The 18,068-nt window shown below is 44.7% G+C and overlaps 1 protein-coding gene across 1 annotated transcript in view; it reads right to left on the bottom strand.

The window, feature by feature from the left end:
* Positions 1-2,229: 2,229 nt before the first annotated feature.
* LOC140456896 (uncharacterized) overlaps positions 2,230-18,068 on the bottom strand; it is an 84,568-nt gene continuing 68,729 nt past the window's right edge. The window contains exons 5-6 of the mRNA XM_072550806.1: positions 4,709-4,798; positions 2,230-3,133 (exon numbers count right to left, since the gene is read on the bottom strand). Coding sequence (XP_072406907.1) covers positions 2,354-3,133; positions 4,709-4,798 — 870 coding nt within the window. The 3' untranslated portion in view covers positions 2,230-2,353. The remainder of the gene's footprint in view (positions 3,134-4,708; positions 4,799-18,068) is intronic.

Here is an 18,068-nt window from a genome sequence, read left to right as displayed (position 1 = left end):
CTCTGCACCCTCTCCAAACCGTCCACATCCTTTTGGTAATGTGGCAGCCAGAACTGTACACAGTATTCTAAATGTGGCCGAACCAACGTGTACAATTCTAACATGACCTGCCAGCTCTTATACTCAATACCCAGTCTGATGAAGGCAAGCATACCATATGCCTTCGTGACCACTCTATCCACCTGTGCAGCAACTTTCAGGGTACAATGGACCTGAACTCCCAGATCTCTCTGCTCATCAACTTTTCCCAAGGCTCTTCCGTTGACTGTATAATTGGCTCAAGAAATTGACTTCCCAAAATGCATCACCTCACATTTGCCTGAAGTGAACTCATCTGCCACTTCCCCGCCCAACTCTCCAGACTGTCTATATTCTCCTGTATTCTTTGAAGTCCCCTATGCTTTCTACTACTCTACCAATCTTCGTGTCATCTGCAAATTTGCTAATCATACCAACAGTGCCCTCTTCCAGATCATTTATGTATATCACAAACAACAATGGCCCCAACACTGACCCCTGTGGAACACCACTGGTCACCTTTCTCCATTTCGAGAAACTTCCTTCAATTACTACTCTCTGTCTCCTGTTGCTCAACCAGTTCTTTATCCACCTAGCTAGAACACCCTGCACACCACGTGACTTCATTTTCTCTATTATTTTACCATTGGAACCTTATCAAACACCTTACGATAGTCCATGTATATGACATCTACAACCCTTCCTTCATCTATCAACTTGGTCACTTCCTCAAAGAACTCTAAGTTGGTAAGGCATGATCTTCCCCGCACAAAACCATGTTGCCTCTCACTGATAAGCCCATTCAGTACCTTCTCCTGCAACTTTCCCACAACTGACGTCAGGCTCACTGTTCTGTAGTTACCCGGAATATCCCTAATACTGTTCTTGTACAGGGGGACAACATGAGCAACCCTCAGTCCTCCAGCACCTCACCTGTGTTTAAGGATGCTACAAAGATATCTGTCAGGGTCCCAGCTATTTCCTCTCTCACCTCCCTTAGCAACCTGGGATAGATCCCATTCGGTCCTGGGGATTTGTCCCTTTAATAACCTCTAGCGTACCCATCTTCCTTACATAAGGCGATCCTGACTGTGAGGATGCCCTTCCCAGGTAAAGCCACTGGAAAATATTCTAGAAATATTTTGGTAAAGCTTTTCACTGTGCCTCGGAACACGTGACAATAAATTCAATTCAATTCAAATCCCAACATGAAATATAAATTCCATCAATCAAATTTGGAATTGAAAGTTAGTCTCAGTAATGGCGACCGTGAAACTAACAGAGTCATCGAAAACCCATCTGATTCACTGATCTACTCTGCACGTGGAAGCTTACCGTCCTTCCCCAAACGTTCATGTGACCCGAGATCTACTGCAATGTCGGTCATTTCTTAACCACCCTCTGAAATAACCTCGCAAGCCATTCAGTTCAAAATACAAATCAGGAGTGGCAACAAATGCACTGATCAGTAATATCCACGGCCCACAAAAGACTTAGAAGAAAAAAAGACAACATTGCTCCAGATCGACACCAGAAGCCGTATGAGAGTATTGGAATGGTCAGGTTAGGAATAGAAGAGGCACGAGCGAGAGTTTTAGCAGCAAATCGGCTGAAGGCGGAGGAGATGGGAGATGCCACAGAAGTGAAAATGGACAGCCTTGATGGAACAGATGTGTATCAAAATATATATCAGCTCAGGGTGAGGGGGTTTTGTTCAGGCTCGGACATTGCAAAAACAGAATCCAACCGAACCAGTCAGATGTGAACTCTCACTTGCAGAGCAGGCATGACTGGCTAAATGGCCTGTGCCAGCTTGAGTTCCTGGTACCCATGCCCAAGAACCATTAACAATAGGAAGGAAAAAGTGGGCATGTGGCCATGGGTGGCATACAGTTTAATTGCAACAGATTAGAGGGAGAGAGTGAGTGTCATGCAAAGCAATGAGCACTGAGGCGCCATCAGACAGACAGGGAAAAATTAGGGAAGGTTCTGGGTTAACGGATAGGACAAGGGGAGATGTTCAAGGCAGGCTCATGGGAGTGTGTGAAGCAGCAGAAACGGTGGTTTGTCTCAATCTTAGTGACAAAGGAGTCAGTCAAGTCCTTGTGCATCTTGTTGCTGGCGAGGATGGAGGAGACAGAGGAGAGGAGGAGCCCTATGAAAGTAAACAGCTTGTGTTAGAGATATTACAAAGAGTCAACACACTGTACATAACAAAGCTGATTTGACTTTTATCCAGAATATTAACACCAATAACATAGCTGTCAATACATCAATTGAGGCAGACTCCAATGAACATGGTTCAGTCCTGGGTGTGAGTAGCAGCAAAATCCCATTACTGTAGTGACTTGTGAACTCGCTGGTGTCTCAGCAATGTGGATGAATCAATGAAACTCTTTCCACACTTAGAGCAGGTAAATGCTCTCTCCCCACTATGTACTCGGCGGTGTGTCAGGAGGTTGGATGAATTAGTGAAGCCCTTCCCACACTGAGTGCAGGTGAATGGCTTCTCCCCATTGTGAGTGCGCTGGTGGGTCAGCAGGGTGGACGATTGAGTGAATCTCTTTCCACACTCAAAGCAGGTGAACGGCCTCTCTCCGGTGTGAATTCGCTGATGGGCAGTGAGCTCGGATGATCGCCTGAACCCGGTCCCACAACAAGAGCATGTAAATGGTCTCTCATCAGTGTGGACAAGTTGATGGGACGTCAGTTCCCAAGAACTTTTATAGCATTTCCCACAGTCTTGGCATTTGAAAGGTCTCTCACCGGTGTGAACACGCTGGTGTTTCAGCAGGATTGATGACTGAGTGAATCCCTTCCCACATTCAGGGCAGGTGAACGGTCTCTCTCCGGTGTGACTGCGCCGATGAATTTCCAACTCAAATGGATAATTGAATCCCTTCTCACAGTCTCCACATTTCCAGCGTTTCTCCCCAGTGTGGCTGCGCTTATGTTTTGACAGGCCAGAGGACTGGCTGAAGCCTCGTCCACACACAGGACACGTGTACGGTTTCTCTACACTGTGAGCAGTGCTTTTATCTTCCATGTTCAAAATCGGATAATGTTCAGGTTGTGACAATTTGGGTTTCAGTTTTTCCACTGCAGATCCGCCTTTCTAACAGAGAACTAGGTTTAAAACAGCAATAGGTGAGGGACAAACAACTAAAAAAAACACAGGCAGAATCTGAAACTGAGCTGAATGAATCTTGTCATTCATGGGACTAACACTAGGGTAAAGTGAGCATCAAAGCCACTAGATTGTGGTAACGCAGCTGGTTCACTGATGTTTTTCAGGGAACCCAACATCTGGTGTGGACCTATATAAGAACCTGCCCTTTATGGGAGGAGAGAGTGTGAGGGAAAGAGTCAGGGAGGAGGGAGGGGGGAAGAGAGAGAGAGGGAGGGAGAGGTGGGAGGGAGGAGGGGGAGGGGGAGGGGAGGTAGGGATGGAGGGGAGAGAGAGTGTGAGGGAGGTAGAGAGAGAGAGAAAAAGAGTGAGGGAGGGAGAAAGAGAAAGAGGGAGGGAGGGAGGTGAAGGGAGGTAGATAGGTAGAGAGAGGGAGAGAAAAAGAGTGAGGGAGGGAGAGAGGGAGAAAGTGGGAGGGAGGGAGAGAGAGAAAGAGTGAGGGAGAGAGAGATAACGAGGGAGGGAGGGAGAGAGGGAGAGTGAGGGAGGGAGGTAGAGAGAGAGAGAGAGAGCGAGAGGGAGAGAGAAAAAGAGTGAGGGAAGGAGAGAGAGAGAGAGAAAGGGAGGGAGGGAGGGAGAGAGACAGAGAGTGAGTGAGTCAGTGAGTAAGTGTAAAAGAGAGAGAGAGAGAGAAAAAAAAGGTGGTATTATGGGATGATACTGAGGGACATTATATATATGAAATGCAACCAGAACTTCTAACAAAACCTTCTAAGTCCCAAACGTCTACCATTTGAACAGAATAAGGTATTGGGCACTATCGTATTCAAGTTCCCCTCCATTGTTCACTTTCCACTGTACTCCCATTACTTTGGTTTAATCTGAGTACACATGACAATAAATCTGATTCTAATGTGAAATTGTTCTTGCTGATTTGGACTTATTACTATTCCTTCATTATTTACTGTGTGAAACTCCTCACCTGACAGGCCTGTGAGAGTCCCTTCATTACATGGACTGCAATTCAAGGTAGTCTCCATAGGCAGCCAGGGATTGAGGATATCTGTAAGATACCGAAGGGGGAATGGGAAGAGGACAAGCTGATTTGCCTCTTTTAGGGAACCAACACAGGCAAAACTGGCTAAATGACTTTCTTCTCTGTCAATCTGACATAGCATTGGGACACAGACAGACTTCACACCTATTGTTCAAAAACCAGTGCTTTGTTGGGAATGTAATGTAAAAGTAGTTTGGGGATTTACATACCAAAGAACAGAAGCCAGCATATCCTGTTATAAAAGATGGAAGTCTTAATCTAAGATTGTTTTCTGTATCACATCTCCCTGACACTGGGACTCCTTTGGCTATAAATTCTGTGAGTATGATCTTAACCCCCACAACCACCTGATGAAGGAGCGGCGCTCTGAAAGCTAGTGCTTCCACATAAACCTGTTGGACTATGACCTGGTGGTGTGTGTGATTTGTAACTCCTTCAGTCTTGGAATCACTCAATGATTTCACAAAAAGGGTTCGTGAAGACAAACCTCTGTGAGTAACACCCACCTTGTCTCTAGACTCGAGCTTGGGAGCAACGCTGCAAGAAAGTAACAGTAAGATATCTGCTACAAAATGAATAAACTGAAAATGTTCAGCAGGTCAAGCTGTATCTATGAAGAGAGAAACAGTTAATGTTAGCATGTATGCACAAGAATTAGAAAATTAAAAATTATGCCGATATTGATGATCAATGTGCAGTAACAGAAGATAAAATGGACTGGAGCACAGAAAAAAAATTCAGGTGCTGACTATGGAAGAGTCTTTAGGGAGATAAAAGCTGATCAGTGAGAAGCACATGGTTGGGAATGGTTCAGACACATTAAGACATGGTCAGTGGAAGTTAACAGTGAAACAATGAACAGAAGTAAATATACCACTATCATTTACGGAGGAAGTTAGACAAATCGCAAAGAGGTGATTTTTGGAGTATAGAGGCGAAACACACGAGTGGATGTGGAGAGAGTCAAGGACTCTCCCACAGATACGTGATCACAGCACCAAAGGTTCAAACTGTAGATGTATTGTTAAAAATACTCACCTTGGAATCAACTTTTGTTTTCAAGTTAAAAATCTCCTGCTGGAACCCGAGGCTGGAACATTATCATAAGCACTACTCAGTTTGGATGGTGAGGTTCCAGAACTTGGTAAGATTAGTAAGTAGCAGCTTTAGCAGGCATAAAGATGCATAAACTCCCAGCAGCTGATGAGATGAATCCCAGGCTGCTTTGAGAGGCGAGGGAGGAGACTGCTGAGGCCCACGTGGAAATATTTATGTTGCTAGCCACAGATGAAGTCCCAGATAACTGGAAGATAGTTAACATGGTTCTTTGCTTGAGAACGACAGCAGGGATAGGCCAGGTTAGTCTGACTTCAGTGGTAGGGAAATTACTGGAAAAAATTCTGAGGGACAGGATTAATCAACACTAGGAAAGGTGGGATTGATCAGAGAAAGCGAGCATGGATTTGTTAGAGGGAGATCCTGCATGACTAATTTAATAATGCTTTTTGAAAAGGTGACTAAGTATAATGATGAAGTAGTTCAGTCAGTGTGGTTCACATGCACATCAGTAAGGTTTTGGCAAGGCCTCAAATGGAAGGATTGTCCAAAAGGTAAAGGCCCATTGGATCCAAGGTGAGTTAGCAAACTAGATCCAAGATTGGCCTGCAAATAGGAGGCAAAGGGTGAAGGGAGGTTTTTCTGATTGGAAGCCTGTGACGAGTGATGTACCATAAGGATTGCTGCTGGGACCCTTGCTGTTTGCTACCTACATTAATGACTTGGGTGTGAACACAGAAGGTATACATTTGTAAGTTTGCAGATTGCACAAAAATTAGTGTTGTTGACAGTGAGCAGGATGATCGCAGGCTACAATCTGATATTGAGCAACTGGTAAATTGAGCAGAGCAACAGCAGAAGGAATTTAATCTTGGTAAGCGCAAGGTGATGCATTGTGGAAGGTCTAATAAGGGAAGGATATGCTCAAGGAATGGTGGGTCCCTGGGGAGTATTGAGGAACAAAGGGAATCTTAGCGTACAAGTCTGTAGATCCTTGAAAGTGTCAGTACAGGTAGGCAGGCATACAGGATTGCTTCCCTTCATTAGAAGAACCCCTCCTCTTCCACCTCGGAACCCTCCAACCCCTGGGCATCAATGTGGATTTCACCAGTTTCTTCATTTCCCCTCCCCCACCTTACCCCAGTTCCAAACTTCCAGCTCAGCATCGCCCTAATGACCTGTCCCACCTGTCAATCCTCCTTCCCACCTATCCGCTCCACCCTCCTCTCTGACCTTTACCCCTTCCTCCATCACCTATTGCAGTCTCAACGACCTTCTCCCCAACCGGTCAACCCCCCCCCCCCCCCATTTATCTCTCCACCCCGAGGTTTCCAGTCTCATTCCTGATGAAGGGCTCCTGCCCGAAATGTCGATTCTCCTGCTCCTCAGGTGCTGCCTGACCTGCTGTACTTTTCCAGCGACTCACTCTAATCTTGACTCCCTTCATTAGCTCAAACGTAGAACGTAAGAAAAAGAAAATCTGTTACAACTTTATAAAATATTGCTTAGATCACAGATGGAATTCTAGTTGCCACACTATCGGAAGGACATGATTGCGCTGGAGAGGGTGCAGAGGAGATTCACCAGGATCTGGTTTGGGATGAAAAGTCTCAATTACAGGGCAGCCTATATAGGCTGGGCTTGTTTTCCTTGCAGCAGAGGAGGCTGAGAGGGGATCTGATTGAGGTACAAAATTGTGCGACATACAGACAGGGTACATTGTGAGGTTTTCCCAACGGCAGACATGTCGAAGACCAAGGGTTGCAACGTTAAGCTGAGGTGTAAATGGCTAGAGGAGATTGGAGGAAAGGATTCTTTTCACCCAGAAGATGTCGAAACATAGAATGTGTTGCCTGAGGTAGCAGAAACAATATTTAAGAAGTATCTGGATAAGCAGCTAAAATTCCAGAGCATGGTAAGCAATGGATTAAGTGCAGGGAAATGGAATTTGGTTTTTTGGTCAGCATATACATGGTGGGGCAAAGGGCATGTTTTTATGCTGTATGACTGACTGGACTCAGGAAAATAAAGTTGCACAATTGAGGCAGGTCATGACACCGTGCAATTCTGAAGGACTGAGGGAGGGATGTGGGGCTTCAAGTGCATGATTTCCATGGCAACACTAAGATTGTCTTCATCACAGCAAAGGAGACTGAGGGGCGATTTGGTTGAGGTATACAACCTCATGGTATTTTAGACAAGATACAGGAAGCAAGTCTGGTCCCATTAGCTGCTGTAAAAAACACAATGGGCAAGAGATGGAAGGAGATGAGAACAGAGGGGAAAGACTGAACTCTGACTTACAACAAAAAGTATCTTGCACAACTTAAACTTCAAGGTTGATAACATCCCGGTTCAGGTAATTTGGGTCAGCTCAAAATCTGATATTTTACTTCATATTACAAGTTAGTGGCATTGGTTAGCACTGCTGCCTCACTGTGCCAGGGACTGGGGTTTGATTTCAGCCTCGGGCAAGTGCCTGTGTAAAGTTTGCATATTCTCCCACTGTCTCTGTGGGTTTCTGCCTGGTGCTGTGGTTCCTCCTACTATCAAAAACGATGTGCAGGCTAGGTGGAATATCCATGCTAAATGCAGGGTAACAGGGACAGGGTGAGACATGGGTCTGGCTGGGATACCCTCCACTTGATGGGCTCAATGGCCTCTAACTGCACTGTAGGGGATCCTATTCTACATTTCCACCTGCAAAACCTCACATCATAGCCACTTGAAAAGAAGTTTCCAAAATGAACAAAAGCAAATAGGGTTATGGAGAATCCAAAGGGCTTTTTCTAATACATGAAGGACAAAAGGGCAACATTGGAGAGAATACGGCCCCTTAAAGATCAGCAAGGCTGCCTAATGTGTGGAACTGCAGGAGATTGGGGAGATACTGAACAAATATTTTGCATCAGTTCTTACTGTGCAGAAAGATATGGAAGCTAGCGAACTTGGGAAGATAAATAGCAATATTTTGAAAAGTGCCCAAAATACAAACGAGGAGGTGCTGGATGGTTTAAAATACATAAGGATGGATAAGTTCCTAGGACTGGATCAGGTGTACCCTTGAACTTTATGGAAAGTTAGGGCCTCTGGCTGAGATATTTGTATCATCGATAGCAATGGATGAGGTGCCAGAAGGACAGAGGTCGTGTAATGTGGTGCCACTATTTAAGAAAGGTGGTATGGAAAAGCCAGGGAACTAAAGACTGGTGAGCCTGATATCATTGGCGGGCATGTTGTTGGAGCTGTTTCGAAGGGTCAGGATTTACATGCATTTGGAAAGGCAAGGGCTGATTAGGAATAGTCAGCATGGCTTTGAGTGTGGGAAATCATGCCTCATTGATCTGACTGACGTTTTTGAAGAAGTGATGAAGAGGGCTGATGAAGACAGCGCCTTGGACTTTGTCTAAATAAATTTCAGTAAGGTGTTTGACAAGGTTCCGCATGGTAGACTGGTTAACAAGGTTAGATCACATGGAATTAAAGGGAGAACTAGCCATTTGGATACAAAATTGGCTAAAAGGTAGGAAACAGAGGGTGGTGGTGGAGGGCTGCTTTTCGGATTGGAGGCCTGTGACCAGCAGTGTGCCACAAGAATCAGTGCTGGGTCCACTACTTTTTGTCATTTATATAAATGATTTGGATGTGAATGTAGGAGTTATGGTTGGTAAGTTTGCAGATGACATCAAAATTGATAGAATAGTGATAGCCAAGAAGGTTACCTCAGAGTATAATGGGACCTTGATCAGATGGGCAGAGGAGTGGCAGATGTTGTTTCATCTAGATAAACGTGAGCTGCTACATTTTGGTCAGGCAAATCAGGGCAGGACATGCACTTAATGGCAAGGTCTGGGGAGTGCTGCTGAACAAAGAGATCATGGAGTGCAGGTTCATAGTTCCTTGAAAGTGGCGTTGCAGGTAGATAGGGTAATGAAGAAGTCATTTGGTATGCTTGCTTTTATTGGTCAGTGCATTTCAGTATAGGAGTTGGGAGGTCATATTGCAGCTGTACAGGACATTGGTTTGGCTACTTTTGGAATACTGCATTCAGCTTTGGTCTCCCTGCTATAGGAAGGATGTTGTGAAATTTGAAAGTGTTCAGAAAAGATTTACAAAGAAGTTGCCACAGTTGGATGGCGGAGGGGGGGGGCAGATGGGATGACAATATTGGAGTAGTCAGCAGGATCCAAACAGATAGTAATGATCGGGGTGGATAGGCCCACAAGGGAAGATTTTAAACCTTGGTCCCTCTTGCTGTTGCTGTGCGCTGGAGACGGTTCCCTTGCTCCATCATTCTCTATTCTATAGATTCCTCGAATGGTAATAAGTTCAATCGAGAGACAAAATTTTGCAAGTGCACTGGCAGGCAAAGGTTCGAGTCCTCTGTGCTGCTTTGGAGGAGGGAAGGGGGGGTATGATTGAGGTTCGGGTCCTCTGCACAGTATTGAGATTCAAGTCCCCTGGGGTGGGTGTAATTGAGATTCGAGTCCTCTGCGCAGCACTGGGGTTCGATTTCCCTGGGGTGGCTATAATTAAAGTTTGAGCCCCCGGGGTGAGTAATTGCACAGTACGGGGTGCAAGTCCCCTGGTGTGGCTGTAATTGAGGGTCAAGTCCTCTGCGTGGCACTGGGATTTGAGTCCCCTGGGGTGGGTGTAATTGAGGGTTGAGTCCTCTGCGCGGTACTGGGTTTTGATTTCCCCTGGGGTGGTTAACGAGGGTAGAGTCCTCTGCGCAGTACTGGGGTTCGAGTCCCCTGGGGTGGGTAATTGAGTTTCGAGTCTTCGCTCTGTGGTAAGGTTCAAGCCCTCTGCATGGCACTGGAGTTCAAGTCCCCCAGGGGTGGGTATGATTGAGGGTTGAGCCCTCTGCGCAGTACTGGGTTTTGATTTCCCCTGGGTGGATGTAATTGAGGTTAGAGTCCTCGCTCTGTGGTAAGGTTCGATCCCCCTGCGTTTGAGCGAGGTTCGAGCCCCCGTGAGCAGTAAAGTGAGAAAGGGGTTAAAGTCACCTAGTGGCGAAATTTGAGGCTCTGTGAGTCTTTGTTCTGGGGGCAAGAGTGAGGCTTGGATTGGTGCACCATGTAGTCTGTTGTGAGGGCTCTGTTTTTATAAATGTAATTTTAATGAGAGAATGCAAAAAAATGAGAAATGCTGAAATTAACGTTGTACTAATACCTGGGTTGAAAAGGAAAGTTTCAATGTGAATTTTGCCATGCTCAGTGTATGTGATGTTTAAAAATTTTGATTTGTTAAAAGCCTAATTCAGAAAATCCTTTTAAGTAATTGTTTTGCCTTGTTTGAATTAGGATCTCAATTGAATGTGTTTTGTGGGTTATGTAATGGGGCAGATTTTGTTTTTACATTAAAATTGTACAATTTTATGTCCTTTTTTAAAATAATCAAACTTGCAACCTTTAAAACAATTTGACTGAGTGCCTTGAGCCACTATGTGTTTGAAATTCTATAATCACTGTTTAAAAAGGAACAGTTGGGTCAGGGGTCATGCTTTAGCCAGATGAGAGTACAATGTATTGTATTAAAATAGCTTCAATGACTAAAGCACAGGAAACATTTTGTTTTCTTGCTGTTCCAGACTTTTGAAATACTTATCCTGACAGCTTTCACATGAGCCAAGTATCAATTTGTTAAAGGAAAATAATTTTTGAATAACCCTAGATAATTTGATTTTAGGACCATTGATTATTGTTTGTAAATGACTGACTTGTTTAGGTAGGACAATTTACAAGTTTATGGATTGTATAAAACTTGATAATGTCATAACTAGTGAACAGAGTAACAGATTTCAAGAATTCAAAGAATGTTGAAATAGGCAGACACAATTTAGCATAGTTAAATGTGTGACTGTCTTCATACGGAGAACCACCTTGGCAAGGAAGGAATGAGAGAGGAAATGCAAAGATACTTTCAGCAGCTAACATCGTCTCTAGAGTTTCTCCATTCGCAGGTAAAAACATGCCTTCTGCCCACTGCCCACCCTTTCATAGCCTGATCCAACGGATTCAATCAGGTCCCCCAGTCATGAGCACAAAAATTAACAACAATGAAGAGGAGGTTGGTATGCTTTTTGTCAGTGGCCTTCCAATGGACGTTAAACCATGTGCAATTACAACATTTAAAAGGCATCCAGAGGGTTATACGAATAGGAAAGGTTTAGATATGGGCCAAATACTAGCAATGGGACGAGGTTCATTTAGGATATCTAGTCGGCATGGACAAGCTGGATCAAAGGGGCTGATTCTGTGCTGTCCATCTCTATGACCCTGTGGGAATATATGAATTAGGTGCCACAATTGGCATGACCCTGCATTGTCTGATCCATCATTCGTTAAGATCGCAGCTGATCTGACTGTAACCTCAACTTCACATTTCACTCCTCTACTTATCAAAAGTCCATCTACAGCTACCTTAAAAATATTCAAATATTGGACTTCCAACATATCCCATGTTTTATTCATGCATGGGATGTGGGTGCCACTGGTTCAGACTGCTTTTGATTTGGAAGACCACTTGCAGTTGGCGGTGTTTGTATGCATCTGCATCCATGGCGTTTTTAGGTTGCAGATGTTGCTGGTTTGGAAGGTTTTGTAAAAAGAATTTTGGTGAGATACTGTAGTGCATCTTGTAGATGGCAGTCATTATCACCACCATGTGCAAAGTTGCAGGGAGTGAATTTTGAAGATGGTGCATAGGTTGCTAATTGAGTGGGCTGTGTTTTACTGGGTGATGCTTGTAGGTGATTATTAGCACTGTTGATAGGCATTTAAGAGTCCTACAGCACGGAGACAGGCCCTTTGGCCCAAACTGGTCCATGCTGACCAAAATGTCCATCCACGCTAACCCCATTTACCTGCACTTGGCCCATATCCATCTAAACCTTTCCTATCCATTTATTTGTCCAAATGCGTTTTGAATGTTGTTAATGTAGCTGCCTCAACCACTTCCACTAGCAGCTCATTCCACCCTCTGTTTAAAAAAAGGTTGCCCCTCAGGTTCCCTTTTATTCTTTCCCCTCTCACCTTAAACTGATGCCCTCCAGTCCTCGATTCCCCAACCCTGGGAAAAAGACTGAGTGCATTCACCCTGTCCATGCCTCTCATGATGTTATACACTTCTATAAGATCCCACCTCAGCCTCTGCCACTCTAAAGAAAAGGTCCTAGTTTGTCCAATCTCTCCCTATAACTGAAACCTTTCAGTCCTGTCAACGTCCTTGCAAATTCCTTCTGCACTCTTTCGAGTTTAATAACATCCTTCCTGTAGCAAGGTGACCAAAACTTAACACAATATTCCAAATGAGGCCTCACCAACGTCCTGTACAACTGCAACATAGCTTCCCAACTTCTATACTCAATACCCTGACTGATGATGGTCACTGTCTAGATTAGAGTGGTGCTGGAAAAGCACAGCAGGTCAGGCAGCATCCGACGAGCAGGAAAATCAACGTTTCGGGCAAACTCCCTTCATCGGGAATGAAGGCCAGTGTGCCAAAAGCCGCCTTCACTGCCCTGAACACTTGAGAGTCCATTTTCAGATAACGGTACACATGAACTCCCAGGTCCCTCTACTCTCCTTAAGGCCCTACCATTCACCATGAAACTCAGATTTTGATTTGACTTCACAGGCCTCACAATTATCTATATTAAACTTCATTTACCATTTCTCAGCCCACTTCCCCAGCTGATCAAGGTCCCGCTGCAATTTCTGATAATCTTCCTCACTGTCCATGATACTGTCTACGTTAGTGTCACCTGCAAACTCACTAATCATTGATATAGATAACAGAAAGCAATGGGCCCTGCACTGACCCCTGAGGCACTCCTTTAAGTCACAGGCCTTCAGTCTGACAAGCATCCTTCCACTATTACCCTCTGCTTCCTACCATCAAGCCAACTGTGTATCTAATTTGACAGCTCCTCCTGGATTCCATGCGACCTAACCTTCCAGAGCAGCCTACCATGTGGAAGCCTATCAAAGGACTTACTGATACTACGTCTACCACCCTGCCCTCATCAACCTTCCTGAGCACTTCATCAAAGAACTCTAATAAATTTGTGAGACATGATCCCTCATGCACAAAGCCCTGCTGACTACTCCTAACCACACACTGTCTTTCCAAATGCAGAATCATCTCAAGCAACTTCCCCACCACAGATATTAAGCTTATTGGTCAATAGTTCCCAGGCTTTTCTTTGCAGCTCTTCTTGAATAAAGGCACAATATTTGCTGCCCTACAGTTTTCTGGGACCTCATCCTTGGCTAATGATGATACAAAAATATCAGTTAGGGCATATGCAACGTTTCTCTAGCCTCTTGCAGTGCTCTTGGATATAGAGAAACTTCCATTATCTAAACTGAGATGGGCGGGCACTATTTTGTTCAGATAATTGATTATTCAATTAATTGAGCCCCAGAGGAAATCACAGAGGGGAGGGGAATAGATCAGTCATTTAGGGACGGTTCTTTGACGTATTATTTCTATCAGGACCTCGAGATCACCTTTGGATAATCCAATATTCAGATAATTGATATTCGGATAATCGAGGTTTCTCTGTATCTGGTCAGGACGAGGAGATTTATCCACCTCTATACATTCTAATAAGTCCAACACCTCATCTACTGTGATATGAACGGTCCCCAAGATAGGATCACTAACTTCCCCAAGTTACAAGTCTTCATATCTTTCTCCGCCATGGTAAGCAGAAGAGAAATATTCATTGAGGATCTCTCCCATCTCCTGTTGTTCTACACATATATGTCCACTTTGGTCCTTGAGGGGTCCTATACTCTCTCTAGTTATTTGTTTTCCTTTAATATACTTAAAAGAACCTCTTTGGGTTCTTCTTAGTCACAGAAGATGGCTATCTCGTGTCCCCCTTTTCACCATCCTGATTTCCTTCGTCTGTAAACTCTTTTATCCCCTGTATACCACCAATGGATTCCCTTGATCCCGGCTACCTGTACCTGAGCCATGCCTCCTCTTTTTTTAGTCAAAGCCTCAATATCTCTTGTCATCCAGGGTTCCCTATTCCTATCAACCTTGCCTTTCACCCTCACAGGAATATATAGACCTTGAACTCTTGCTATCTCACTTTTAAAGGCCTCCCATTTGCCAGAGGTCCCTTTGCCTGCAAACAAACTATTCCAATCAACTCCTGTAAGTTCCTGTCTAATTTCATCAAATTTCACCTTGCCCCAATTTAGAACTTGAACTTGCCGTGAACACACTTAAATTCCACCTCATCTAAGTCCTTAATGCTGTGGCAGTCCCAGTCTATGTTCAGAAAATTTAAATCTTCTACTATATCAATCCTATTCCTCCTGCCTGTCTCTCTATCTCCCTGCATATTTGTTCCTCTAATTCTTGTTGACTATTTGGGGGCCTATAGTACAACCCCAATAACCTTCACCATCCCCTTATTTCTTAGCTCCATCCACAAAGCCATAGGCAAACAGTACAGAAACAGATGCTTCAGACTAACTAGTCCGTGCTGAATGTAATCCCAAAACTAAACTAGTCTCACCTGCCTGCTCCTGGCCTATATCCTTCCAAACCTTTTCTATTCATGTACTTATCCAGATGTCTTTTAAACATTGTAATTTTACCCACATCCACCACTTCCTTAGGAAGTTGATTCCACACACAAATCCCCCTACGTGTGTAAAACAAAATCCCCTTGGTGCTTTTTAAAAAAAATCTTTAACAATGTGTCCCACAGTCTTGAAATCCCCCATTCGGAGGGAAAGAAATCTACCACTATCGATACCGTTCATGATTTTGTAAACTTCTAGAAGGTCGCCTCCCAACCTCCTGCACTCCAGTGCAAAAAAAAATCCCAGCCTTTTCTCTGTAACTCAAACCGATATTTTGCAGACCTTGTTGCATTTGGATAAGGGCATGTTCCAATTCGTTTGTGCTGCTTATATTGTGTCACCAACATTCAAAACAGACCAACTAACTCTCCTGATTCGAGTTGTGCGTGTGAAGGCTCCCTCTCGAAGCTCATTGCGAAGGAGTTTGCAAAATTCAGGACAATCTCCTTGCTGCTTCCTGGAGCGCCAGGTTGGCTGCATTTGTGCCCAGTGGCATAGTGCCCCTATTAAACATGGCGGCCATGAACTGGGTCCAAGGCAGAGAGGAAACCTCGCTGTTACCTTTCCTATTCGCTGCAATTGTGGAAGCAGCCGGTCCTTATTTGGTGATTGGAAGCCGCACGGAATATTTAGGAAGCTGTCCTACCTACTACCCACCCCGTCCGCCCGAAAGCCGCTCGTTGTCTTGATTGTCAATCTGAGCGCGGACAGGTCCGAGAGCTGACAGTCACACCGGCCCGTCATCCAGAGTGCGCATGCGCCGGAACGTGGTCGCAGCGCCATTGGCAGCGACGCAAGATAATGGGGGGCGGGGCCGGAGGACAGGGCGGGGCTGGACCTCCAACCAATCGGATTGGAAGAAGCGCGGGATCGGGTGTTTTGTCCTCGCCCCCTCCTGCCCCGCAGGAGCCCCTGGGGAATTCCATTGTGAATTTTGTATCAAAGTTCGATTTTAGTAAACTTTGAGTTGCTGCTGAGAGTTCTCGAATTGAGAACAGAGATCATTGATGTTATCAAATAGGTTCAGCACCGAATGTCCAACTCTAGCCAATTACCAGTAATGACAAGCAGAATCAAATATTGTTACACTATTAACCCTAAGTGGCGGAATGAAATGTTAAAGGATTCATTTGTTCTGCTGACATGTAAGAAATTGTGGCTGTGCACTGAAAAAAAAAATTAATGCTACATGTTAAGAAATATAGTAGTAGTTCACGATTCCAGTTTCTGGAACCGTGCAAGTTCCCCCTCAGAGCCACTCACCTTCCTGTCTTGGAAATGCATTGCCAATGTTGCTGGGTCAACAATCCCAGAATTACTTCTTTCAGCAGATGGACTACAGCGGTTCAAGAGGCAGCTAGAGACAGGCAATAAATGGGTCTGCATCCCATGATGAATAACAAAACAAAAACCTGAACTTGTTAACGAGTGTAACAGGCAAAGCAGATGAGTTTAGAGCCTGGATTAGTCATAGAGTCATACAGAACAGTCCAACTCAGCTATTCTGGCCAGGATTCCTAAACTGAATTAGTCAAATTTTCTTCAAATCCCTCTAAATCTTGCAGATGCTGGAAATCAGATACAAAAACAGAAATTGCTGAAAAATCTCAGCAGGTCTGCCAGCATCTATGGAGAGAAATCTAACGTTTTGGGTATAGTAACCCTTCAGAACTGATGGTAGCTAGGAAAAAATTGAAAATGAGACAACACCAGGTTATAGTCCAACAGGTTTATTTGGAAGCACAAGCTTTCAGAGCACTGCTCCTTCATCTGGTGGTTGTGGAATATCAGATCGTAAGACAGAATTTATATCAAAAGTTTACAGTGTGATGTAACTCAAATGATATATTGAAAAGGACCTGGATTGTTAAGAAATCACCACACTCCACAACCACCTGATGAAGCAGCACTTTGAAAGCTAGTGCTTCCAAATAAACCTGTTGGACTATAACTTAGTGTTGTGTGATTTTTAAACTTTGTCCACCCCAGTCCAACACCGGCTCCTCCACATAAGGAAAAAGTTGTTTTTTATGCAGAAGGTAGGTTGGGGGTGGGGTAGGGATCAGGAGGACATAAAGCCCAAAGAGAGAGAAGAACAGTTGGACAGACAAAGGAGCGGATTACGATCGGAATAGCTGCTAATGGGGACTATTAGTGGCTAACAATGTACCCATTGTGTAATAGCAAGCCATGGTGGTGTGGGGTTTGGGGTAAGGACATGGGAACGGTGCCTCAAGCCTTAAAAGTGTTGAACTTGAATGCAGAAGGCTGTAGAATTCCCAGGTGGAAAATGAATGCTGTTAGAATCATAGAATCCTTGCAGTGTTGAAACAGGCCATTGGCCCAACAAATCCACACCAACTCTCCGAAGAGTATCCCACCCAGACCCATTCCCCTAACCTATTACCCTACATTTCCCATGACTAATGCATCTAACTTACACATCCCTGAACACTATGGGCAATTTAGCATGACCAATTCACCAAACCTGCACATCTTTGGATTGTAGGAGGAAACTGGAGCACTTGGAGGAAACCCACACAGACACGGGGAGTTTGCACAAACTCCATACAGACAGTCGCCCGAGGCTGGAGTCAAACCTGGGTCCCTGACACTGTGAGGCAACTGGGCTAACCACTGAGCCACTATGTCTTCCAACTTGTGGCGAACGTCACTGGAACACTGCAACAAGCCTGATATCCTACAGGTTTACTTACAGGTTCACTTTATGTGACAAAGCAAAAGCACTCTGAAAGCTTGTGACTTCAAATAAACCTGTTGGACTATAACCTGGTGTTGTGTGACTTCCGACTATGTCCACCCCAGTCCTACGCCATCACATCCACAACATTGCAGCAAGCTTGAGGCAGAGATGTTGGCCAAGGAACAAGATGGTGTTGAAATGGCAGTCAACTGGAAGCTCAGTCTGCTTTACGGACAGAATATAGTGGTCACTCGGTCTATATTTAGTTTCCCCAATGTAGAGGAGGAGAAAGGGAGGACTGCAGATGCTGGAGATCTGAGTCGAGTCGAGATCTGAAATCTGCTGGAAAAGCACAGCAGGTCAGGCAGCATTCAAGGAGCTAGAGAATTAATGTTTCAGGCATAATCCCTTCATCAGGAATGAGGCCTGTCGGCCGGAGGGGCTGAGAGATAAGTGTGAGGGGGATGGGTTTGGGGCTAAGATAGTTGAGAATGC

Source organism: Chiloscyllium punctatum, chromosome 31, assembly GCF_047496795.1.
Source record: "Chiloscyllium punctatum isolate Juve2018m chromosome 31, sChiPun1.3, whole genome shotgun sequence".
In the NCBI taxonomy this organism is placed as follows: Eukaryota; Metazoa; Chordata; class Chondrichthyes; order Orectolobiformes; family Hemiscylliidae; genus Chiloscyllium; species Chiloscyllium punctatum.
The sequence above is the reverse complement of the archived record's forward strand: the minus strand, read 5'-3'. Positions and strand labels throughout refer to the sequence as shown.